At 34.4% G+C, this 28,000-nt stretch overlaps 1 protein-coding gene across 9 annotated transcripts; it reads right to left on the bottom strand.

Moving 5' to 3' along the window:
* Positions 1-33: 33 nt before the first annotated feature.
* On the bottom strand, positions 34-28,000 carry LOC114277565 (MADS-box protein AGL42). Of its 9 annotated transcripts, none has more exons than XR_014337499.1 (10): positions 27,887-27,997; positions 27,466-27,531; positions 27,170-27,354; positions 5,179-5,260; positions 2,508-2,569; positions 2,298-2,397; positions 2,033-2,074; positions 1,834-1,875; positions 335-577; positions 34-222 (listed from the first exon to the last, which is right to left on the bottom strand). XR_014337499.1 is itself a non-coding variant. In XM_028219463.2 (10 exons), the coding sequence occupies exons 3-10, from the start codon at positions 27,349-27,351 to the stop codon at positions 449-451; spliced, it is 702 nt and encodes a 233-aa protein (XP_028075264.1). In that variant the 5' UTR covers positions 27,352-27,354; positions 27,466-27,531; positions 27,887-27,976; the 3' UTR covers positions 34-448. The 9 variants fall into 9 exon arrangements, 6 of the variants coding, with proteins under 6 accessions (XP_028075264.1, XP_082738509.1, XP_082738510.1 ...); XR_003634637.2 differs by lacking the exon at positions 27,887-27,997 and adding an exon at positions 17,906-17,968 and having other exon boundaries at positions 27,466-27,875; XR_014337500.1 differs by lacking the exon at positions 27,887-27,997 and adding an exon at positions 17,906-17,968 and having other exon boundaries at positions 335-570; positions 27,466-27,875.

Here is a 28,000-nt window from a genome sequence, read left to right as displayed (position 1 = left end):
GAGAGAGAGAGATTATGAAATGCATACTACAAATGTACAACACACATCAGATATATATGGAATTACAGAATGGCATTTCCAGAAACAAAACAACAATATTAGAAGAAACTAACAAATATATACCAATAAGCATACCAATCAAGACCCGAGATTTGCATGCGAGCCCTTTCTTCCGTTTTCGAGGTTTCTTTCAGTTTCTTAGTAAGAATAACGGTATCCTGCCTATATAGTAGACCAAGGTAATAAATAAGAGAATAGGTACATAGAATTTCTCAATTTTGACATAAGATACACTTACTAGATCGAATAAGTACATATGATCTTTTTGCCGTACCCAAATTGTTCCATCATTTGATCTATTGCATGCCTTGAAATGCAATCATTTGATGTTGAATCAAGTGTGTATATATGATGTGCAGTCAATATGGAGGAGGATGAAAATTTGCTATCAGCAGCGCATTAGAGGCAGGCCGATGAACAGTTCAGTCTCCACCATCTCTGAACTTAGACTACTACGGCTGCTCATTGCAACTTCTTTCTCCTTTGCTGGTTGTAGCTGCCATGGTTTCTCTGCACACTATACATAACATCACAGTTTTAAAAAAAAAAAAAATTAAACATAAATATTATGGTAAATAATAATAATGATATCCCTTTTCATTGCCGGAGTTGACATTGATTTTAATTATTGTTTTTATTCTTTTGGCATTTTCAACTCGAATCATAAGTAGTCTTTATCAAATTCCTACATTAGCTGGTGTATATTGTACATTAATACCATCAGAAATTGCTCTTTTTTTTCTTTTATTTATTTATTTATTTTTTATCTTCGATCCATACCAATTTTTACATTCCATAAGCTACAACATATAATTAGGCACAAACCAATCCAATATATAAATTTGATCACCCTTAAATTTAATTTAAATTAAGCCAAAATTTTGTTTCAGATTGCTTTATTAAATCTACTTGACCTAAAATCTTAATTTCATAAATTAACACTCCGCAATTTTAACTAGAATTATTTTTATATTATGTCATATCAGCACCTTAATCTTTTAAATATGCCTAGCAAGTTGATTGCAAAAAGACGAGTAAAATTTTTTTTTTTTTTTTTATCAGCAAAGAAAAGAAGACTTCATTGATGATTTTCAAACATGAAGAAGAACATACATCAATAAAGTAAAATTTTTTTTTTTTTTTTTTTTATCAGCAAAGAAAAGAAGACTTCATTGATGATTTTCAAACATGAAGAAGAACATACATCAATAAAGTATAGACAAGAGAGAATAGAAAAACCAAGTAGTCCAACCAATCCCAACTAGGTTGACACCAAAATGACCACTCTCTACACTACTATCTCTAGTCCAAGTTGCTGAGGCACCAACCAGAAAAGAAAGAAAACAGGCGAAAACAGACTAGTCCATTAATCATAATGACTTGTCTCTCCTTGCATTTGTTTGTCATAACTCTGTTGTACATGTCTTTAATCACATTAATTTATATAATTGATACTCATTGTTTAACTGAATCTCTCTAAATTGTAAATTTTGAAGTGTACTAAATTGAGCTAAACCCTAAAGACTTGAAACACCAAAAAAAGTTTACATGGATTGTCCAATCAAAAAATATCAAAAATAAAGCCAAACTAAACTAAAATAAAGAAAAACAAAAAAAGAAACATTGACACGCACACTAAAATTAATAGAAAACAACTAAAAATGAAACTGCAAAAACTAATGCTTGTGCAATTTAGTTTTACCACTGGGAATTCGAGGTGCAAGGCCATATATAACAACATTTTTTTTAGAAAAAAAGCTAAATGAAGTTCACCTTTTCATGTAACTTTGCGTTTTCTTCCAACAAGAGTCTCTCCTAAATTTGAGGATAGAAAAGCAAAACATTAGATGTATGTAAACATTCTTGCAAACCATTGAACTTAACTTTTGCTGATCAATAACAAACAAACAAACAAGCAAACAAACAAAAACATAAACTAAAATTTGCCGAGTTCCATGACATGGGGTTGTACCTTTTCTTTTAATCGATCTATTTGTTCCTTGAATAACAGCTCCTGGAATGCATATGTCATATATAAAAAGTTTGGTTAATTTAAGTTTAATATGTCTCAAAACATTTTTATTTTTATTTTTTGTCAAAAAGCTATTTGGTATTTGGGACAACAAATAGAAATGATGTACTTCTCCCTATTTTCATGGTAAAGAAACCAAAAAAATAATTAAAAAATCCATTTTCAAGAACATTGTAAAAAATAAAAAATAAAAAAAGTGCTATACCTTCCTCGCCCTAACGCTTCTTAAGCTTTGCTCCAGCTGGCTGCCAATCTCTCTGAGTTCCTCAACCGAACAAGATGCCAGATCTTGCCCAAGAAATTTCCTAAGACATCCAAGTCAAAGTTAGGGCAAGAAAAACAAGGAAACCTAGAACCTTATTTGTTGAATGACAAAAACAAGTTTGGAAAGAAAATTATCAACTAATATATGAACCGTTGATGAGCTTCAATAATCTTTATCTTCTGCGACATAATTGTTGCTTCATGCTCCAGTTGCTGCATGTTTAGCCCAGTTTAGTGAGAAACTCATCCTTGTGTAAATACAAGTAAAAATGACATGGTCGATAACATATTATTTTAGGTCATCGGTCCAATATGCTAAAATGGAAGGTGTTGATTATATGTAGCAATGGAAACAATAGAGGAGCATTTATACGGGGCTTTGCCCTAGCTTTAGGTCCTTGCTAGTGGATGGTGAGATTGATCTCCTAGATTAGTCGGTCCATTGGGTCGGATACCAAGTTATCAAATGTTAGCATTACAAGGTTTAGTTGCATGCAAGACCAGACTCAGAATTATAACCTAGAGAGGGCAAGCATATAAATTAATATAAATTTTGAAAAGAAAGTATAGATTACAACATTTATTTTTATTGCCATAAACGGTAAAAAACATTAACATAACATATATAAATGAACATATTTCTTGCATTGACACTGAGTTGCAAAATTCATTTTCCTACAGTAAAGTCACATGTATAGTGGTGTTCATACAAGTGTGTATCAATATCGAGAGGCTAAAAAACGAAACATAACTATATTTAAAACATGATGGTGACATGTTTAAAATGCTATATATACTTGCCCATTATGAAACTGATCGAGTAACAACAATCATTTAATTTTAATCTAACAACATAACATATCATAGTAGCCACATATAGCTCTAAGGGTTCCCTATTGAACCCTAAGGTGTGTTTGATCTTGAAGGCTTATTAGGCTGATTGGATTGAAACAAAATTCAAAAATCAAAGGAATAGGCTCTGTGGAGCCCTTTGATTAGAAGTTCCATAGTTTGCAATAATAGAATCATGGAAGTCTGTATCCAACAAAACTTTCTACAACCTATCATGGATAAAGTTAAAAAGAAATTAGTATCTATCATTCGGTGGACGAATTACGTTGATCAAACCTACCTTGGCCAATCTACCAATGTATTTTATGTTTTGTTTAAAATCCCAGCCGGGATTGCTAACAAAAATGGAAAAACTGCAACGAAGGTTTCTTTGGGGTGATGGAGAAGATAAAAAGAAGTTGCAATTTGGTAAGTTGGGAGCATGCATCAATGAATAAAAGATTGGGTGGGCTGGGAATTAAAAAACTGATCAATAATAACACATGCCTTGGTGGAGATTTGGGACAGAAAAGGCCCTGTGGCGTCATTTCATCATGGAAAAGTATGGCTTCTCTGCTGACTATTGGCTTCATCTAAGCCAACTATCGGACAAGCCTCAAAATTATAAAAAGACATCCTCTCAATGGGTCAGGTATCTCAGTTTTGGCATGATGTTTGAATGGGGACAACCTTTGAACGATGAATTTCCTAGGTAATACTTGATTTCCTCTCAGAAATGGAAACTCCAATCAGTGGCCTTCTCCTGCAGAAAGAGATTGTTTGTTTCCGAGAATGCTCTCTTGGGTGTTCTAATAGGAAAACAAATTTGGTGCATTTAGCTCTTGATAGGGAGGATTGTTTGCAATGGCAATGGGACAACAATGGGACTTACTCTGTTAGATCCTTTTATTGAACCTTTGAGAACCTTGGTTGGGGTCTTGACTATTTGGTTGATAAGGTACATCTAATCTGGAACAACCTTGCCCTTTCAGAGTTGAAGTGTTTAGTTGGCAAGTTATTCAAGGCAAGATAGCCTCTTGAGAACTCCTAACTGAAAGAGGGATTCTTTCGAGAGATATTGAATCTAACTGCCCAATGTGTTCGGATTTTGTTGAATCTTCAAACCACTTATTCTTGCACTGTCAAATTGCCAGGGAATTGTGGGCCGCCTGCTTGAGCTGGTGGGGTATCCAATGGGTTTGCCCTAAATCACTTTTTCATCTCATGTTATGGTAGTATGATCTGCCTTTCCGTGATCTTGAGAAAAGATTTTGGACTATTTTCTATGAGTAACCTCCCTTTCAGTTCATGTTTTGTTTCGTTGTGAGGCTTGGCCTTCTTTTATTGATGTAATATGGTTGTAATCCTTGTACTTTTGTTTGCATCAATAAATTCCTTCTTTTGCTAATAAAAGAAAAACTGCTCACGTCAACCAATGCAAGAACACAATTGGCATCACATGACCCCCGGTATGCAGGCTATGGACTTCATTTGATGTAGCAAACACCATCTTTTTTGTCCAACATTGGAAAATATGAAAAACTCATTCCCGTTATTACTTTCTTTATACTGGAGGCGCTTAAGAAACTTTCATATAAGAAGCAAACTCCAATGAAACTTGAAAAAAGCCACCCAATATATATACATATAAAGACACCTAATTAGGGTGTGTGCACAAATGTGCCTTATCAGGAACTTTGTGGCATTTATAGCTTGGGCATCTATACGGAGAAAAATAAACAAACATGTAATCTACCAATTATATCAATCTTAGCATGGAATACTATCATTTGTAATATTAACAACTACAGCCTAAAAGTAGCCATTGCTTTTCATCAATTTTGCAAATAAATTGAAACAATATTGCACTCATTGTATTGGTCATTTAATACTTGCCAAAATTAAGAAAACAGGCTAGAAGTTAAATGTTGCAATTGTCATTTTGCTTCTGCAGAATGACTTCAAAATCCACATTTAAAGGAAGATCTAACCTGCGTGAATTGTTCTTCATTAGGATTGTTGGTTTGCACCATTTTCACATGTTCACCGTATCGCTCTATAGTCTTTTGCATGCTGAAACATCCAAAAAAAAATACGAAATCATCCATAGGGTTTTTGTGTTTTTTTTTTTTTTTATCGACAAAATAAATTATATTGATGCATCAAATTAAAGTACAATATAAAAAGATACATCAATGAAAAAATAAAAAGCAAAGGATGGAGCATTAAACTTTATAGTGAGACCCAACAAGATGGTCCACCAAAAAAGTTCAATCCTATGCAACCCTTGGCAGAACACTTAGGGATAGAAGGCAAGGAAGGACCATAGGGTTTAGCTATATATTAGGAAGGAAGTGTGCCTCATAGCATTTGTATTTCGTGTATGAAACAAAAAATTTCACCATCTGACCTTACAAGGTGAAATAACTATATTTACATTCTCTCTTTATCAGGTAGTACTACTATCTTCTTTTCATTTGTTTGTTAATTGTCAGGTGATATGAGTGTTGGGTTGCTCCGCCCATGTGGCCAACGGTACAAGTCTCATATCGCCTAGTGACGTATATGTGTAAAGCGAATAAGTGCATGTGAGTTGTGGACTTTCATTGTACAATGCATTTTAAAGTTGTGAGTGTATCTCAAGAGGCCAATATTGTACAAAGTAGTTTCACGAGATATAAAGAACAGTACATCATTAAGAATTTACAAAAGGGTGAGTAGAGGACTGAATATTTTTACCCTACATTTGCAGAAGAGATGATTACTGGGATAGTCCACCCATCTAGACAAGAGTACCTCATCCACTATTGCCTATTAAAGTATGTGTCAAGTGACTTGTAAGTATGAGATGTGGGCCTTTCACTGTACAACACTGTTAGGAAATCGATTGTTCCTAACCAGGATCGATAAGATACAAAATAACAAATAATAAAGATAAAAATGTATTGAAACAATCACACACACAAAAATCACAAAGATTTACGTAGTTCACCTCAAAATAAGGCTACGTCCACAGCTACTGTCGTTTTCACTATGATTAGAAAACGATTACAATCTTTATACAATGCAATAGGCGCCCTTCATCTATTTTATAAGCATAGAAATTACGGCAATGGTAAAGCAACAAGAAATTACCAAGTATCCAACAAATTAGGCCAAGGCTCTCCCTAGACCCCACATACCTTGGAGAAGGCCCTCCAAACCCACCATTGGACTCAGCGCTCAGTGTATAATACTTATCAGAGTCTACAAAACCCGACAAATACAACTATGGTTTTAAGATCTTATCACTAGAAGGATGAATAACGTAAACTTTCCAACAAATTAACAACTACATATCAATCATGCATATATATGCAACCACCATTGCAATTCAAAATAGACATGACAATATACGTGAAAATTAACAATCCGGATAGATAAAAAATCCACAACCACCCTTGCAATTCAAAATCCATTGGATTAAGAGTTTAATACAAAGGCTTAACAATTTACAATCCAACCTGAATGTGTTAGCCTAATATCTTTCATTTTAAACTCACAGGCTCAGAATCTACTCGCAAACAACTTTGACAAGTATTGGTCTTTTTTTATTTTTTTATTTTTTGTCTAGATTTCCATTAGCCTAAGCTCCGGCCACAATTCAACCACATGGCAAGAATAACTAATGCACAATGAATTATCAAAGTGCAATGAAGTGTATGTGATTTTTGCAAAGACATCTAAAGGAAGTTTCAAAGTTCCCTATGATGCAGAATATAAGAAGCTCAAAGAAGAGTAAATTTAAAGAAGTGGCGATATTTGAAAATTGGAATGGTTTCAAAGAGAAATCGACAGGAACCATACATAATCATGTTTCTAATATTATTGTAATTTTATTTTATGATTATTTTTATGTTTCTAGGATTTTTTTTTTTTTTCAGCAAAGAAAATGATTTATTAATGATGCGAAAGAAAGAAGGGACTTGACTAAAATGTATCATAGCTCAAGAATACATCCCAACTATGTTGGCACCTATAAATGAGCCCAATCATATGCAAGCCAAGGCCAATACAAGAGGTTGAAGAGAGTACAACCAAACTAAAGAAAAGAAAAATAATAAACTACAAAACCCATTAACCAACCAGTGCCTTCAATTTATAACCCTTCAACCCATCCAGACAGAATAGAAAATCACGGATAGCAAATTCAGGCAAATGACTAGAAGACTTCACCCAAGAGGCCACTTTAATTTTGATGCTTTCCACAATATTTTCCCAGATAGGAGTTTTAGAGTTAAATATCTTGTCATTTCTTGCAATCCATAAGCTCCAAAGCACAGCTAATGGAATTACTTCCCATATGAGTGCACCTAGATTTTCGGATTCTTGACCATACCACCATAGAAGCAAGTCTTGTAAAGAGCAAGGAGAGACCCACTGAGAGCCCCACCAATACATAATCTCATACCAAACCTTCCAAGCATGATTGTAAAGCAAGAGCAGGTGAGATGCATTTTCATTATCCACACCACAGAATGCACAATGATTAACCACTGGAATAATGGACCTTCGGGCAAGAAGATCCAAAGAGGCAATCCGATTCCACCAAACAAGCCAACCAAAAGCTTTGATTTTGGGAGGAGCTAATGATTTCCACATTTTCATAATTGGAAAGGGAGTTAATCTAAGAGAATTTTCAAAGATCTCATAAAGAGACTTAACTGTGAATAAACCGGATGGTATACGAGCCCATAACAAAGAATCCTCGCAGTTATTACTCAAGTTGATTGGTTGCGGCAATCTACTGATCAGCTCAAGGTTGCGGCAATCTGCTGATCAGCTCAAGGTGCAATTCATTTTCCCAGACTCTCAGACTCCTCCTGTAATTGATATGCAAATGAGATCTCATTTTCAAAGATCTCATTTTTAGGTGAGAGGTATTTTGGTAATTTTATATTTGCCTACATGGGTAGTAGGGGTCGCTCATAGGTCATTTTGTGAGTCAAGTTATTTAATTAGTCTTTGTTTTTGTTTCTTATTTAGTCTTAAATTAGTTTTGGAAGTCAAAGATATTTTGGTAGTTTCCTATTTTAGTTCTAGTTGGTTTAGGAAGTCTCTTAGTCCTATATAAAGTCATGTAATACTTATAATTCAATAGATTTGATATTTTATAAAATGTTAAAAGAGCTTTGAAGCTTTTTATGGATTGTGCGATGCAATCAAACCCTAGCTGTGATGCCTATGGAATCTAGGTGTGATGCCCATACCTATCTTCTTCTCCTTTCTTCTTTTCTTTTATTTTTTCTTTTCTTTTATTTCTTCCTTAAATTTCAGCACTTCCACAGCCTAATTATTGTTCACGGATACTGTTCACAGCACCCATAACAGCTCCTGTTTTAATCTTTTTCATCCGGTTTATTAATCCTAAACCTAGTTCATTCCATTCATTAAATGATATCCTAAAATTCCTAGTGATTTTCAACTTTAAGCAATCATAAAAACCCACAGAAAATCTGTTTTACAGTCCTCACAGCGCTATCCTTATTTGTCCTGCATTAGTTTGGTATCAGAGCTTAAGGTTTCGCCATGATGCTTTCACATTGTGGGAGATCCAATACAAGTGGATTGACTTGGGAAGAAGGTAAAGCGCTTCTTAGAGAAAATATCCGTCTGAGGAATCTTCAAAATGATATTCTTGATTAATTGTATGCTCTTAAGCAAGGTGATATGTGTGATTAATTATGCAAGAACATACAAGAAATTATTTATCAAATCTGGAGTGGTAGAAAGTGAACAGATGACTATTGCTCGTTTCAAAACAGAGATGTCTCATGCATATTTAGAAGATCTCGAAGATGCTATTGCAACGGCTATACAATTTGAATTTTTTGTAAAATTTAAAGAGAAATCTACAATTTTGCAACCTGCGCATAATGGAAAGACTGTCCAACAAGAGAAACCAACAAAACCTCCTAAACCAAGGGCTAAAGTGCCACAAGAAGATGCTGAAAAGCCACAAAAAGATGCAATAAAACCAAATATTGTTTTAGGGATGGAAACCATACACAATTGAAGTTGCAAACCAATGAATATGTTCAGAATTTTCCTAAGATGAAAGATAACCAGATTTTGAAGGATAACGAGGCACTTATTGATGATCGAAAAGCACCTCAAGAAGATCTAGTTATTACTCAAGTAAAGGCTAGAGTCGAAAACGAGGAATTGGATGCTATGGAAACTATAGGGACTGAAGAATCAAAGCAACCAGCTGCTAGTGCTGTGCAAAATATGCTTTTAAAGGTCACCAATGTGTTGCCTAAATTTTCTAATTTGGTGGCAACAAAGTCATCTAGTGAACCTCTACTCGTGCATAATGTCCAGCATGATATTGATCCTATATTACAGTCACAATTGCCTAACCCACCAGCACAGAATGTAAATTTGAGTGAGTATAACATGTTAGAAACAATGATAGGTGCTGATTTCATTCAACAGGATGTCAAGGTTGAATTGCATGACACCTTTTTGATTGAGGAAAAGGCTGAGCATATGAAATCCATGATTATTGATACAAGAAAAGGCATTCAAATTGATTGCAAGCAGTACATTGCAAAGCCAAAAGAGAATGGAATGGATGGGCAGAATTTTGCAACTCTATACTTAAATCAATTTAAGGGTTCATCTTCCACAGCAATTGATTTTATCATTCCAGAAAAATTCAGCTTTAGAGCTTAAAATATCTTGTTGCTTTCATTGCTAACTCCAATGAAAAAGAAACGATGCTGCCAACTTGAAGATTTCAACATGAAGCCATGGATGCAATTCCGAAGCTTGTAGATGCTTATACTTCAACACTTCAAAACTTGTGGTTGAGTTTTTTCCAACCAAGGGAGAATGATGCGAAATATAAGAAGCTCAAAGAAGGGTAAATTTAAAGAAGCAGCGATATTTGGAAATTGGAATAGTTTCAAAGAGAAATCGATAGGAACCATACATAATCATGTTTCTAATATTATTATAGTTTTATTTTATGATTATTTTTATGTTTCTAGGATTTTTAGGTGGGTGGTATTTTGGTAATTTTATATTTGCCTATATGGGCTGTAGAGGTCGCCCATGGGTCATCTTGTGAGTCAAGTTATTTAATTAGTCTTTGTTTTTGTTTCTTATTTAGTCTTAAATTAGTTTTGAAAGTCAAAGATATTTTGGTAGTTTCCTATTTTAGTTCTAGTTGGTTTAGGAAGTCTCTTAGTCCTATATAAAGCCATGTAATTCTTGTAATTTAATAGAGTTGATATTTTATAAAAAGTTAAAAGAGCTTTGAAGCTTCTTTATGGATTGTGTAATACAATCAAACTCTAGGTGTGATGCCTATGAAGTCTGATTGTGATGCCTAGACCTATCTTCTGCTTCTCCTTTCTTCTTTTCTTTTATTTCTTCCTTAAATTTCAGCACTTCCACAACCTAATTACTGTTCACGGGTACTGTTCACAGCACCCATAATAACCCTTGTTTTGATCTCTTTCATCCGATTTATTAATCCTAAACCTAGTTCATTCCATTCATTAATTGAAATCCTAAAATTCCTATTGATTTTCAGTTTTAAGCAACCATAAAAACTCGCAAAAAGTCTGTTTTATAGTCCTCACAGCACTGTCTCTGTTGGTCCTACATTACCCTATGCATAAGCAAAACAAATATTCTTCTTCGAATAAAAAAGAACTATGTCTCCTAGATTCTAGAGCTTTAGGAGGTTAGGGTTTCTTAAAGATTATTTCTACATTGTTACAATGAAAAACAAAGGCCTTTTTTTCAAATCAAATCTCATAGACTAAAAAATTTGCTAGCCTACTAAACTGTACTTTGAGAAAGTTTTGACCAAAGTTAACGAGATCCTTTTAGCTAGATCATCACCACCCACTCAAGCGTACCAAACCTTGCTCAAGTGCTTTAATATAGTACTTCATATTGCACTCTGACTCTACATCTATTACGGATAATTTCTAAAGTATTTAAGATATAAAGGTTGTGAGTAACTTTGAATATCTACTTTTTTGAAAGTTTATATGCAAAGCATTTGTCAACCCTTTGGCACAATTTCCACTTTGTTTTAGGGTTTCACTATTGGAGTGAATACTGGATATTAATCCACTATTAAGCATTTGTTAATTCTCAAAGAGTTTGATGGAATACTATTCTATAAAGGTTGAACTCGTACTGAGTGCGCAATATTTTTGTTTATAACAAGGTTTGCAAGAGGTAGTAGAAGGCAATCTTACTCCCATTTTTCTATAGAAAGTCTAATTCATGTGATTCGAACTTTTGCCACACTTGCCATTGCACTGAGGTCTAATGATTTCATCTTCAACATTAAACAAATCAGATATTGTGTTGGAAGTGGTTGGTAAAGTTTGCTCAAGGGTTGTTTTATGTATTTAAATGGTGTTGTGTTATTTATGCTGGTTGTGGAGCTTTGGTGTTGTTTATACCTTTGATAGGGCTGATTTTTGTTGTGAAATAAGCTTTTGCTTTTCTCCACCGGCTAGCTAGGAGTAGGAACGAGCTTGTTGGAAACAAAGGTTCAAGGATTGTTGCATGTTACTATAGATTTAATGACTGAAGAGTTCAAGTTTGAATGGTTTTGTTGTTGTATATTTAATGCATTCATATTATCAATGTTTAGCTATAAATATGTAAGGATTTTGATAGTTCTAAGTGTGGGAGTAGGAAGAAGAATAAGAAAGAAGGACTGATATTGTGTTGGGAGTGGTTGGTAAAGCTTGCTCAAGGGTTGTTTTCTGTAGTTCAATGATGTTGTGTTATTTATGTTGGGTGTGGAGCTTTGGGTGTTGTTCATACCTTTGGTGGGGCTAGTGTTGTGAATAAGCCTAATTGCATTGGCTTAGCTAGAAATAGGAAGCAAGTTTGTTAGAAATATAAGTTCATGAGAATGGCTACCATGGAGGTTGAAGAATTCAAATGCAAATTGGCTTGTTGTATTACATTTAATGTATTTACATTGTAATTTTATCTATATATAGCCTCTGCATCAAAGTGTTCTAAGTGTGGGCGTTGAGAGAAAATAAGAAAGAATAAGAGAGAAGAAGAAATTGAGAGAAAGATAGGCTTTCCCTATTGTATTTGTTTTTCAGTATTTAATAAAGTTGAGTTTGCAACTTTAATACATCGCTCTATGTGTGTTCTGAATTACCACCAGTAATTCTAAAATTCTCATCCTTCCAACAAGTGGTATCAGAGCAATGAAGTTCCAAAATCGAGTGGAAACTAAGGCTCCATTTGGTGGAGCTTTCAAAATATAATTTCACATTCACTTTTGAGTGTGGTGTTTGTTTAGTATTTTCAAAAATTAATTCCACTCTCTTTTGAAAACTCTTTGAAAGGCAGGAAAATTTGGACTAACCAATCGTCCTCCCGGATGTCTGGCCGATCGTGGTTGACTGGAACAGTGCATTTTTTTTTTTACAAATGCCACATGTTATTTTTTATATTTTAAATAAAAAAAAATTAGAATTTTTAAAATTTTTTATGAGTTTTGAATAGAATTTTGAGTTGTATGTTTGGTTATGAGTTGTAAATTTTTGTATCAAATATCATATGTCACATCAAAATACAACACTATTCCCAGAGTTTTGAATTGAGTTAGGAATTTTTAATGTGACTTATGACATTTGATACAAAAACTTACAACTCATAACCAAACACACAACTCAAAATTCTATTAAAACTCATAAAAAAAATTAAAAATTCAAAAAATATTTTTTTATTGAATATGTAAAAATTAACTAGTGTCAATTGCCAAAAAAAAATAATAATTTGCACTATTCCGGTCAACCGGCCGAACGACTAGTGAGACGTCCGATGGGACAACCGGTAGCCCAAATTTTTCCCGTCTCCGACCGCGTTTTCAAAAATGAGTGGAATTAATTTTTGAAAATCCTAAACTAACATTATGTTCAAATGAAGCTCTGGAACTAACTTTCCAGAGTTTCACCAAACAAAGCCTAAGAGTTTCTTAGTTCTGTCCAAAATTAAAGTTGATAAAATCAACTTTTGGATACATAAAATTATTTCGCTCATCATTAGGAGTCCAAAGACATAAAAACAAAAATAAACCAGTGCTTTATGCTCCCGCACGTACGCCCAAAAGAAATCACATGAGGCCCATACACAGACATGCGCACTATGCATTATCTTCAACAATCTGCTACTGTTCAAGCGCAGATAGAGAGAATATTCCTATGAAATATTCTGTTTGTTGAGTAGTCAACCCAAATTTGACCCCGTGTGTCAGATCCAACCCATGTCCAATCCACCAAACCTAACCCACATAGTGAACCACACTGTACGTTTGGTACGATTTGTATGTTTTAGGCAGAGTATCCCAAAAATCAAAGATTGGCTCAGAAGTTTTTGAAAATTCATTTTTTGTCCCAAATATTTTTGAAATTTTCATTTTAAGCCCCCCGAAATTTTCTAAAATTCTACGAAGTGTATTCCTAGCTAAATTGACCCCTTTAAGTTCATTGGTAGGGTCTGTTTTTCAAAATTCAGACTTGAACATTTTGTGTAGCTTATTTGAAGCACAAAAATCAATCGATGGCCAACATGAATAGAATTTTTCTGCCCTAGTTTCCAAAATTAAGCAAGGAGAACTATGAGAACTGGAGTATCAAGATGTGTGTGTTACTAGCCTCATAAGATATGTAGGACTTGGTAACCGAGGTTATGAAGAGCCATCAAGCTTAGAAGATGAAGACAAAATGAATGAAGCCCAAAAGGTCGCTTTGAGAGATATAAGGAGAAAAGACAAGAAAGCCTTGTATTTGCTATGTCAAGGCATTGACGAGTCAAGCTTTGAGAAGATTTCAGTTGCAACAACCTCCAAAGAGGCAAGAAGTATTCTTCGGAGTGTACACTGAAGAATTGAGAAAACCATGAGAATTCGACTCCAAGTATTAAGGGATCCCTATGTTGGGACCTCTTCTACCTTGTCCACAGCCACTTCCTCCACCTTTCTGTGGTTGACAATAGAGGACAACAGGTGGTTATTCCTCAAAACAGACAACAGATAGTTGTTTTGCGAAATAAAAGAGGTCAACAAATGGTTGACAATAGAGAACAATAAGTGGTTGTTTCGAGAGATAGAAGTCTACGGATGCTTGATAGGAGAAGACCACAGATGGCTGCTTTGAAAGGAAGTTGCCAATAGTGGGTTGACGACAGAGGAATAGGTCGTGACAAAAGCTATGTGCAATGCTATAAATGCAACAAGTACGGTCACTATAGTGGTGAGTGCACAAAAAGAGGTGCAATGCTACAAGTCGAATCAATATGGGCACTATAGTCATGAGTGTATAGAAGAAGCAATTTCATGCTCCCACATAATAGTTTTCTTTTGGAGAAGTTACAAAAACAAAAAAAAAAATAAAAAAAAACAGCTACAAGATTTGAGTTTTTAACAAAATAAACCCTGAGTTTTTAATTTTATTAATTTAAACCCTAATATTTTAATTTATTTTCAATTTAAACTATTTGTCTATTTCCGCTAAATAAAACCAATGAAAAAAGAAGCATTTTAGTCATTAAACTCAATAAAAAAAGGTATTTTAGATATTTTATGTATACCTACATTGAATTTAATAATTAAAATACCCTTTTTTTCTTCAGTTTTACTTAACGGAAATAGGTAAATGGTTTAGAATACAAACAAATTAAAATATTAGGGTTTAAATTGGCAAAATTAAAAACTCAAAGTTTAGGGTCAAAGAGTTTTTTTTGTAATTACCCCTTTTCTTTTTCATTGAGTATTTTTTATATAAATTATTTTGTAACTAATGAAGAAACCTAATTTAATTCATTACATGATTTGTTGAATCCTACTACACAAAATGAAACTTAAATGAACACAATTTATATCAGATAAAAAATTATACGTTTGTGAATTGCAACTAACAGCCTATTAATAGCTACTCTTTACCTTTTAGTTAACAATCTTGATATGGAAAATTTTCTCTAGATTTTAGTTATAGAAAATATTATTCTTTTCCACAATGGGCTATTTTGCATACAATATGAAATTTGAACACTTCACCAAAAAATAAACAAGAGAGAGAGAGAGAGAGAGAGAGAGAGAGAGAGAGAGAGAGAGAGAGAGCAAACGGAGAACAACAAGCTACATCATTTTGTTCATACATAAAACAAATCACTTACAGAATCATTAAAAGGATTGAGCCGTATTGTAGGGAAGTTTAAACATGAATTTTTTGTTGGAAATTGAACTGTATTTTAGATAATGAAGTGTTAATTCTAAAAACATTTAACTAAAGAGTTTTGTGAAGTTCATGTAAGTGAATGAAAGGGTTGTGATAACATTAAATGTATGATAAATGTACTTAGCTACAAACATGTTTTTGTAAACCTATAAATACTTATGTACTCTAGCCATGATGTAGTATGATCGAAAAGTGAAATGAACAGGTTATATGTTTTTTCCTTTCCACTTCCTCCCTAGTATTAGAGCTTGTCACAAATTTCCAACAAAGTTGTATCAAAGCTACTATGATCTTGGAAGTCTTGATGGTTTATTGCAGTTTGATGATTAGAGAACATGTATTTTTGGAATGCAAAATGGAGAAAGAAGGTGCAAAGCTAGGAGGAAAATGTCAAAGACAGAAACAGTGCTGGTTCGAAGGATGGCGAAGGGGCCAAAAGTTACAAGGAAAGGTGGGGCACTACCAGTAGGGAGTTGGCATAGGGTAGCTTGGTGTCGAGCAGCTATGGTGGCATTGTCATCGTCGTCATCGACTGGTACTCAAAGAGAGCGATTGATGTTGAATGCGGTAAAGGCAACAGTCCATATGGGGAAATCTCTTGGACTTAACTATAAGGGATTCGAATCAGAAGTGCTAGCTAAATGTATAAAGCTGGAAATGAAGGATGCGGAGCTTACTGCTGGTCGTGGAGGGAGTGGTCCACCCCTGAAATTCACGATTAGGAGGTTCATGTGCTTAGTTTAGTGTCCATATAAAGATTCTATCATGGAATATTAGAGGGTTTGGCAAATCTAGGAAGTGGAGAAAGATTAAATCCATACTATTTGACAAGAGTGGATGTAGCTTTCTTTCAAGAGAAAGAAATCTGGGGTTTTTGGGGACTTCATCCGATCAATTTGGTTTGGCCAGGGAGAGATGGATTTTATGGTAGTTGATCATGATGGCCTTGCAAGTGGAATGTGTTAGGAATTGACCCGTCCTAACCAAGATCGGTGAGACACGAAACAACAAACAAGGAATAAAAAACGAATCAAACAAATCACACACACAAGAACACAAGGATTAACGTGGTTCTCTCCAGAAAAAGACTACATCCACAGCTACTACAATTTTCACTATGATAAAAAAAACTACAACTCTCTCTTAACCTAAAAGAGGCGCCCCCCTCCCCCTTGGGGAGAGACGTCCCAAACCCCCCATTGGACCCAGTGTATGAGTGAACAATAGAGTTGAATGAACAATATTTATCAGGGTTCACCGACCCAACAGAATGGTTTGTGTTTGGAATCTAGCTATCTTCATGATGACTAGTTGCTACAGCAACAGAAATTTTATATTGCTTTCAAGTACTCTCCTTCTTTCAATTGTGTCTTAATGAATGTTTATGCGTCCACTGATGTATCGCGAATGGGGTGCTTATGTGACACAATTATTAGATTGAGATCTGTTTTTGAGAGCTCATGGTATTTACGAAGTGATTTTAACTAAATAAGTGTCACGACCCAAACCCGCCCATACAGGTTCAGCGTCGTAATCGGCCAGTAATCCTTGGATTACCGAATGCCTCCTAACAATTAGACTTATAATTAGGGGCTGAGGAAGTAAATACATAAAAAGAAACATACATAGTCCATCGAGATGTGCGGACATACATGAGACTGATAATCTTAAACTTTTATAGACATACGAGTGACGTCAAAAGATACAGTATTTACACGTCACTTCATGTACATATAAAAGAAAAACTTGCCCATGGAGCAAAAGGAACAGTCTTATACATCCATAATAACACAGCCACAAGACTTGACTTGATCTGAAACCTCCTCATGAGGTGCAAAAGGTGGCTGACAAATACAAAAATGCTTCAGGCATCATCTTAAGCCTGATCACAAGTCTGCACACCTACATACATAATAAATAACTAGTGAGCGGAGGCCCAGTGAATACTAACAGAGTAAAAGGGTAAATGAATGATGTTCCATAACCATTTCTGAAACCAAAGTTTACGTTCGTATTCTCATTCCACGCATATATATATATATATATATAAATCAGAGTTCATACTTAATCTTACGTAGTGCATCCGTTAGCGCTAACAGATTATATACAGAGTATCATAAATCATACTTGTCAGTTCTATAGAATAACCTCCTGTCGGGTAAGGATAACTTGTCAGTTCCATAAAGAAACCTCCGGACTGGAAACGGATAACTTGTCAGTTCCACCTAGGAACCTCCAGCTGGTACAAATAGTTTGTTAGTTCCATAAGGAACCTCCGGTACCAGGAACTTGCAACATGCTTGAATCATAGCATAATGTCACAAATGTTTGTTAGAGTTGGAGAATCATTCATAGTATAGAACATGGCATTTCATCGAACAGATCTCATTCCATATACGAAAAATAATTTACTTGAACACAACTTTACTAAGTTATTACTCACGGATAATAGATGCTCCAAGTAAACAAATAGAGTAGGCAATTCAGCTTCCTTGTGGCGCGTGACCTACACAGCATGACAGATACATACATTGAAACACACGTTCGGATTATACATAACTTATTTCATTTGTTCTTAGTGTGTTTCTACCCTTTATCCTCATTACGGTGACTTAATCTTCGCTTAGGAATGCTTAGGATGAAATGAGGATGCAAAATTGCACTTGAAAACAACTTTCAAAACTTGCTGAAAACAGGGTTTACGCTCAAGCGTGGATTTCCTCGCTCGAGCAAACATGCAAAATGTGAGGGTTCACTCAAGCGTAACTTCCTTCACTCGAGCGGTCTATAAACTTTGAAAAAGTACTAGTTGTTTGTTTTTCACCCTCGATTCTCGCTCGAGCATGAGACTCAGACCCTCACTCGAGCGTGACTCTCGTCGCTCGAGCGTGCTGCAAAACACAAGAACTTCTGAGGGCTTGCATTTCAAGCTCGAGCGTACTTCAGGTCGCTCGAGCGGAAGTGCACGCACTCAAAGTGGTAGCTTGAGCGTGGATTCCTACGCTCGAGGGTAGATGCAAATTCTGGGATTTCTAAATTTGTTCCCAAAGCTCAAAACTCAAACTTTAAGCATCTAGACTTGATTTTTCTGGGCTAAAACTTGAGGAACACTTAAAAGTTCATAATACATCATGAATTAATGATCTTTTCAAGAAATCATGGCCAAATAGCTTGCCAATTGTGGAAAATTCAACTTAAAATTCATGAATGATCCATGAACATGACATGCATGAATTTCTTTGACCTTAAGCTTTTCAAAACATGATTAAATGTTACAAAACAACATGAGACTTGATGACTTCCCAAAGTTAAGGTGAATTTAAGACATGCATGAGGGAATTCTTGGAAATTCAATTCAAAATGTGAGAAAATATGCATGCATGTATGGAATGACTCAATTCTCTTAAATTCTAACTCTATTCTTGCATCAACCAACCTAATTCATTAGAGTTCAAGTCCTATACATCATAATTGTACACTCTAGGGGTTGAATTGTTACCTAGACTTTCCAAAATGTGTGCTAGGAGTTGAATTCTTGAGTTTCCAATCCCAATGCCTTCAATCTCTAGCAAGATCCTCTCAATCTCAAGTGTTGATATCCAATCTCACTCTTGGTCTCTTTCTTCCTCTCTCTCACATTGTAACTCTTGGTGGCTTAAAGATGATATCAAAAAGAAGCTCAAGTGGGGTGCATAAGCCTTATGTAGGCTTAGATAAAAGTGTAATTAATTAAGGCCAAATAAGTGGACATTAAGTTAATCTAATTAAATCATTCTGACTCAAATTTCGATTGAACCTACCATGAATTTCTAAAAATTTTAAATAACACGTAACCGAAATCAATTTCTGAATCGGATGTCGTTAAGGCCTTCAATTCGCAAATCAAAATAGAATTATGAACAGATTTTCCCATGCTAAACAAATGGAAACACATATAAGGCAACATGTGATGCAAAACTTCACTTTAATCTCTTGTTAGACAAAATTAAGTATGGATTAACATTAATCATGGGTCGAGATTGTTACAATAAGCAATCTTGGAAAAAGAAAAGAGAACTCAAGAAGGGATAGAGGGATGAGAGATTTTAATCATTTCATTGAGTCTATGGAAGTTTCTGATCTAGCTATGTTGGGAAGAAGCTTTACATGGTGTAATACTGCAGAAGGGGACAAATGGAGCCGAACTGATAGGTTTCTCATCAATCTAGAATGGTTGGGAATGTTTTAGCTTAAAGTGTAGGGTTTGCCACGAGTTGTATCCGACCACTGTCTAATCATGTTAATAGAAGATAATATAAATTGGGGGCCAAGACCATTCAAGTTTATTAATGCTTGGACCTTGCATCATCAATTTCTCCCAACAGTGAAGAAATCCTAGAAGGAAACTATTGTATCTGGATGGGTTAGGTTTGTCTTTCATTCCTAGTTGAAAGCACTTAAGCTAAGTTTAAGGAATGGGATATTGAGGTATTTGGAAATGTCAAGCATAAGCTAAAAGAAGTTGAAAAAGAGCTATATTCGCTTGAGCTACGTGCTGAATCGCGAGATTTGGATGACAATAAAGTAGCCAGATCAAGATCGCTAAGAGGTAAGGTGTGGAAGTGAAGCAAAAGAAATGAATAGATGTGGCTTCAAAAATTCAAAATGTCATAGGCTTTGTAGGATGATCGAAATACCAAGCTTTTTCATATTATGGCAACGAGCAGGCAGAACAAGAATTTATTGAATTCTTTAACAATGGATGGAACCCAATGTGACGATTTGGGTGGGATTAAAAGGAAAACTACCAAGTCCTTTTCTAACTTGTTTGTTGATGACTAGAAGGTAAGGCCTAAGTCGGATGGGCCATTTAGTTCTATTGGGACGGATGAGGTTACTACAAGACTGGAAGAGGCTTTCTTTAGAACAAAATCTGGATGGCAATAAAGGAGTGCGATGGCAATAAAGCCTCGGGCCCTAACGATTTTAATATGTCTTGCTTCCAGAAGTGTTGGAAGATCTTCAAGCCATTAATGCTGCAGTTCTTCCAAGAGTTTCATAGACATGGTAAGCTATACAAAGGCATCATTAGCTCCTTCAGTGCTCTTATCCCTAAGAAGGATTGTCCTGTTTCCTTGGCAGATTATCGACTAATAAGTTTGATTGGGTCTATGTACAAAATACTCGCTAAGGTGTTAGAAAATAAAGTGAAGAAAGCCCTATCGAGGGTGATTAACAATGTACAATCTACATTCTTAAAGGGAAAGAATATTTTGGATGGGGTTTTGATTGCCAACAAAGTCGTAGACTAGTGGAAGAAGAATCATAAGAAAGGGGTGATACTAAAACTTGATTTTCAAAAGGCATATGACTCAGTAAATTGAGATTTTTTGCTACATATGATGGAAGGGTTTGGTTTTGGAGCTTGGATCATAAAATGGGTGAAGGAGTGTATATCTTCAGCAAAGGTTTCAATTTTGGTTAATGGGTCGCCAACAAAGAAGTTTTGCCCTAAAAAAAGCCTTAGACAGGATGATCCATTGTCCCCTTTTCTGTTCAATATTGTGGCTAACGCATTAAATATCTTGATGGTAAGAGCCCGGAACTTGGGCCTAATTAGTAGTGTGAAGGTTGGTGGTGGCAATGAAGTTGTAACGCACTTGTAGTTTGCGGATGATAAGATCATAGTCTACGAAGGTGAACGGGTCAGATTCTATCTATTAAAAGAATCCTTCAGTGTTTTGAGTAAATGTTTAGGCTTAAAACAAACTTTCACAAGAGCAGCGTGTGTCATGTGGGTTGTGGCTGATTTTACTAAGCTTCTTAGGTGTAAAAGTCAAAAAACTCCCTTTTATTTATTTAGGGCTTCCTCTAGAGGCAAGTCCTCGAAGGCGGTCTATTTGGAAGCCACTGCTGGATAAGTTCAAGCTTAAGTTAGCTTCGTGGAAAAGGAAATTTCTGTCATATGGGGGTAAGAGTTACATTGATTAACTCAGTCCTAAATAGTTTATCGGTGTACCATCTATTCTTGTTTAATTACTTAAATGGGTAGCTAAGGGATTGTTTGGGATGATCTAAATAAGTGCACTTTTTGACTTTTTATGAAATATGGGTTGGATTTGGGTTTGGTTTGAAGTGATGTGTTAGACAGGTGATATGATTTAAATAAGATGATGTGACTTAAATAGGATAATGACTTTTTAACTTTTTGACTTTTTAGCTTTTTTAAAACTTGCCAAACCAGCCCTAAGTCTATTGATAGAGTGCAAGCAACCTTTTTATGGGGTGGAATAGAGTTAAAGAGAAAGTTACATATGGTGAAATGGGGAGATATTACAAAAGGTAAGAACCAAGGAGGTTTGGGCATTAAGGACATTCGAGAGTTCAATACTTGCTTATTAGCAAAGTGGTGGTAAAGATTTGGAAAGGAGGACAAGGCCTTGTGGAAAAAGGTTGTTTGCTCTAAGTATGCATCTACTGGGGAGAGATGGTTGCCTTTATGGATGATTTAAGCAAAGTTTCAGGAGTGTGGGGTGACATTCTCTCGGTGGCCACATGCAATCCAGATCTGGGGTCTTTTTATCTATCAAAAGTATGGTTGTTGCAAAGAATGGGTCTAGAATCTGTTTTTGGGATGATTTTTGGGTTGGTAACAAAAGCTTGAAATCTGAGTTCCCAAGACTTTACTCACTGTCAGTCGAGAAGAAGGTCTTATTGCATGTTGTTGTGGTAAGAAAAGGTCCTTCGAAGGAATGGGGGTTTATTTTTAGAAGAGCTTTTAGAGCTTGGAAGGCAGTGGAGCTTGGTAGGATATGCACCTTGTTATGTTTAGTCAACTTGACATTGTCTGAAGCGAATGATAGCTTAAGTTGGGCAGCATCTCCTTCTGGGGAGTTTACTGTTGCTTCCCTCTATAATATAAATGTAGTGGGTTTCTCATATGTGGTGCCCTCCTTGATCTGGAATAATCTTTACCCCCCTAAAGTGCAATTATTTGGGTGGTTGGCGTGGAAGGGCAGGTCAAGACAGTGGACTATCTTCAAAGGTTGGGAGTTCTCAACAGTAGCCTTTCAGCTCTGTGCTAGTTCTACAACTCTAAAATTAAGTCCATTAACCATGTCCTATTGTTGTGCGCAGTAGTTTAGAAGGTGTGGTCAAGTTTGGTGGATTGGTGGGTTCTCCAATGAGTTATTCCTAGGACAGTTGAGGGCTTCTTAACTAGTGGGCTAGGTTCAAGTTTAAAAAGATGGAAGGGTCCATATCGAAATCGATTCCAATGGCTTTGATGCCGTCTATTTGCAAATGCAGAAATGATTGTGTATTTTCAAGATCACAGCCTAAGTTGGATGAGCTTTCTGATCTTGTGAAGGTCAGGATTGCACTTCGGGTTAGATATCACTATCTCAGATGCGATTTATCAGTGCATGACTTGGTGTCCAACTTGTATCAGGTCAGGTTTCCTACAAGGTGAAGGATGGGATCCTTCTGTATTCTTTGTTAAAGGTTTGTTGTGTTGGGTAGGACGTTCGGCTGGGGCTGGTGAGGTTTGGCTTAGGCTTGGTGTTGGGTTGCTGATATAGTTGAGCCTGTGCTGCGGAGTGTGACCAGTTCCTGGAGTTGGGTGGTCTGGGGGTGTATGGCTGGGTGTCCATTTTTTCTTTGGTTATTATTTTTTTTCTTGTTTTGTTATGATTTTTTGTTGATGTTGGTTCTATGTTCTGTGTTGGTTTCTCGCCGACCTTGTGAGCTATGCTAGAAAGTGATTGGGTGTTCTTCTTAGTGCCAACTTAGTTGAAATCTTAAAGTTATGTTATGAAGCTTCTACACATCGTCTCGCTTCTTGGGTTCATCAATAAAATTTTCTTTTGCTGATAAAAAAAAAAATTATAAAAGAATGCAGACTATTCTTTCTTTTTGTGGCATATGAGATGGTATTGGAGCCCTCTTCTTTATTGATTATATCTTTGTTTTACATTGAAGTAATCAATAAAGTTGTCTTTTGCTTATCAAAAAAATAAAAATAAAAATGGGACGGTATTGGAGAAGAGCCAACAATGGCATGAGAGAAAATGTCGAGAAACGATAGAAAAGGCCATTGAAATTTTGCAAAGGGCTATCCACCATGAGATATGAAATAACATTAGAGAAACAAAATCTCCAAGTAATGGTTGGAAGATGCTGGACTCTATTGCCTACAATCGTAGAAGAGAATTTTTTTTTTTTTTTTTTTTTTTTTTCCTATTGAGTATTGGCTACAATGTTTTGAAAAAGATAAGCTAAGAAAAGAGAAGTGTAATGGTGAAAATACACTAATGGAGGAAGTAGAGAAGGGTAATCCAATTGAAGTTAAATAAGACAAGGAGACCTCTTCTATTTGTAGCTCAATCGCTTGATGGTTGAACTCGATTTAACCATAGCCATCGGATTATGCTGCAAATGATTGGACATGCCCTTTTGTGTCAACTTAGTTAGGATGTTTGGTATTTCTATGATACTTATAGCATTTTCAAGCTTTTCTTTCTTTATTGATTAATCATATAAGGTTTTACCTTGATTGTCATCAATAAAGTTTATTTTGCTGATAAATAAAATAAGATGAGAAGACCAAATGGAAAGACATAAGGAATATATTAATGATGGGAGTTTTTTTAGTAAATCTCATTCTTACTGACTTATATTCTGTCTAACCCATATTCTTTTTGAGTATTCCATTAAGTTTTATTTAGTATAATATGTCCAAATCATCCTTCCAACTTTCTGCGCTTGTTTCTATTTTGAAATTAATACACAATAAAAAATAATTATAATTTTCTTATATCATAGAGAAAATCTCTCATCATTCTAGGAAAAAATTCCTCATTCCAGGAAAAAAATCTCTTTCTTATTCTATGGAGAAAATATTTCCCTCATTTTAGGGAAAAAAATATCTTCTTTATTCCAAAGAGAAAATTTCTCACACTTTCAAAATCCTAAATTGTCTACCTTCTGAAAATCCCTCACTAAATGTTAATTTGAACTTTCATATTACAAATGAATGCCAATAAATAACATCTGCTCATGGAACCATATAACACTCAATGTTACATGAGTATGTGAATATTAATATTGGGTGCGACTATCTATTTGTATTATAGAATTAATGTGAACATTCAGGTCTCTATGTACACATTATGTTTGTGATCAAAATAACTCATTGTTGTTTGCACAAATATGACTACTAATATATAATTAACCTTCGAAAAAATAAAACAAATACCAAAATACAATGTTAATATTCACAATAAACAACAAACATACCACCAACCTTCAAAAAAATAAAACTCATATCAAAATACAATGTGAATATTCACAGTTTACAATTAACCTAACATACAACTATTCTTAAAAAGTTGTACTTATTCCAATGTGAACATTCACGTTGCAACATAAAAATATAAAACAAAATTGAAAAGAGTAAAAATCGACTATTTCAATTGCTCAATAGTAATAAAAATGATTGTTCAACCAACAAATATAGTAACAGAAACAACAAACATACAACTAACCTTTAAAAAAAAAAATCATACCAAAATACAATGTGAATGTTCACAGTTTACAATTAACCTTTAAAAAAAACTTAACCCATACTAATTTGAACATTCACACTGCAATATGAAAACACGAAAGAAAATTAAAAAAGTGAATCAACTATTTCGATTGTTCAATGACAATAAAAATGATTGCTCAACCAACAAATATAGTAAAAATCAGTATACAACAAATCATCTACCAATATATAACAAAATCATCAAATAGTTCATATACATTGATGTACTTTTTTAGAAAAATCTGTATATAATCAACTCCAGCATAATACCGGCAAATAAACTACACAATATCGATGACTATACAAACCGATGAAGATACTACGGTTTATGTAGAACAATGGCAAAAAAAATATTTATCACCAGTTTACTATCATCTTTGTTGCGAGTCTGTCATCATCTCTATCACTGGTCTATATGTAAAACTAACATTCTCTTCCAAATACTCTTCCATGTAAAAACCTTCTTGTAAAATAATGATGAAGGAAGATCGTTGATCAAATGAATCCCTCACATTGAGGCAATAAAATACTAAAAATAATAATCTTCTATATTTATATATAGTATTTTATATATATATATCATAAATGAAATATATCTAATAATAATTTTCTCTCTCCTAGATATATGATATAATATATATTATAATAAAAGTTTATAAAGGTAAAATAGTCCATATAATACTTCTAATACGGGAAAAATGACCTATTGTAATATAAGTTCAAATTTATAGGATTAGGTGAAAAATAAGAATACTTTGTAAATTTATTGGGTTATAAATACTTTAAATGAGATTCATAATTAAATCTCTCACTAATGATTAAGTTGAAGTAGTTGTGTTGATGAAATAGAAGAGAATATAGTTGAAAATAAAATGGGGTTCGTGAAAATTTGAAAATAAAGAAAATATAATTATGTGTATTTCTTCATCTCCAAATTTTCACAAATATATTAAATTGAAAATATATTTGTGTAAAATAAAAGGTGAACAAAACCTAAAATTTCAACTATGTAAGCCACATAGATCCTTCTTCGCCATTATGCTTTTTGGAAGACCATAGTATCCATTAATAAAGTGGTATATGTGGTTACCTAATAAGTGAAATTAGGAATTATCACAATATTACAGAAATTTTGATTTTTTTAGGCAAAATCTTCTAAGAAAATAATAAAATGAAATATGTAGGGTCAAGCTAATGGACAATGCATAACCAGGAAAATTATTTGGAATTTTATCCAGAATTTAAATGTATGGACAAATTTCATTTTGGCTATGACTCAAGTATGTTTTAACTTAAAAATTACACCACACATCCTACTTTATGAGTAAAACTTTGGTAAAATTTTCTGGATAATTAGATTTTCTGAGTAAATTTTTGGTAAAATTTTCTGGCTATGGCTCAAGTATATTTTAACTTTAAATTTACACCATAAATCCTACAATAAATTTACACCATGCATCCTACTTTACACCATACATCCTACTTTATTAGCTAGCCTTGGTTTCACAATCAATGAAAGATGGTAATGATGCAAAACCCTAAATTTTAGATGATCTGAAATGGAAAAAAATAAAAAAATAAAAAAGCTTCTGCAGAGAGGTTAATTTACAACAGATTACAAATGAGATCATGAAATTACACCAGATATTCAGAGAAGGAAAGCAATACTTAGGGTTTTATATAGATCAAATTGTACTCCACTTTTATTTTTTATTTTTTATTTTTTTATTGGCATTAAAGTGTCCGCATTAAAATCCGACTAATTCCTAAGATACACAGGCTGTTGGCAAGAGTTTTCCAAAGTGTACCGTGATTAATTCAAAAGCTTTTTCCAAATTCAATAGTCCAAAAAATTACTAGCATGGAAGAAGTTTCAATCCCTAATTTTGAAGGAGCACAACCCAATAAACAATATACATATACCAAGATCCAATCAGCTAGTTGTATTTGATCAGAGAGAGAGAGAGAGAGAGAGAGGGTTTCAATCTGATGTAAAAACCCAGCTGTCATCGTATATGAATACTTAACAAGTACATGAAATCTCTGAATAATATCTCAAAAAAACCATACCTTTGTCAAGCCACATATATATCAAACAAACAAAAACATTGTGAAAAGAAAATTGAAAAACAAGAAACATACTTGGAGCTTGAAAAATCATAGAGCCTTCCTTTCTGAGAGAAGATTATCACAGCCACTTCAGCATCACACAGAACTGATAGCTCATAAGCCTTTTTCAAAAGCCCATTTTTCCTCTTTGAAAAAGTCACTTGTCTGTTTGTTACATTCTCAATTCTCTTCAACTGAACTTTCCCTCTCACCATCTCCTACATATAATCACATATATCCAAACACTCCTTATATATCAATTCAACCTAGGCCTGAAAAATAGCTCAAGTAAAGAGAATTGAAGAAGAAGAAAAAAAATTTAAACTCACTTGAGATAGCTAAGAATCCCTGAAAAGGTGGTCTTGAGCTCAGATTCTAGAAAAACACTCACAACCCTAGAAAATGTCACAGGAGCACAGAATCATTCGGAAGCAAAGTATTGGCAAGTACAGTTAAAACCCTAAAACCCCAAATGATCTACATCAAGAAACCCAGGAAAATTGAGAGAGAAATGGACTTGAAGCTTTGAAGATCCCAACAAGAACAACCAAAAAAACCCAAAAATATTATATTTTCACACACACATCTTTTGATTGTTGAGGAATCAAGCTCTTTACTTTCAAACCTCAGAACTCAATATTCTCTTTGTCTTTCACTATCAAGCACAGAAAAGTTTGTATATACCCCACAAATGGAAAACCCAACAGCTAATTGAGGGGAAAAAAATAAAGAAACATATATTATAGAAACCTTATTGTTATCTTGTTTTGGTAAAAACTTGAAAAGGGTTGAGAGATAAAGAAACACTGATACAGGGAAACAAAAAAAAGGTTAAACAAGAACATAAAAAGAAAGTTTAATAAT

Source organism: Camellia sinensis, chromosome 8 (genome assembly GCF_055761805.1).
Source record: "Camellia sinensis isolate YWXY chromosome 8, ASM5576180v1, whole genome shotgun sequence".
NCBI classification, from domain to species: Eukaryota; Viridiplantae; Streptophyta; class Magnoliopsida; order Ericales; family Theaceae; genus Camellia; species Camellia sinensis.
The sequence above is the reverse complement of the archived record's forward strand: the minus strand, read 5'-3'. Positions and strand labels throughout refer to the sequence as shown.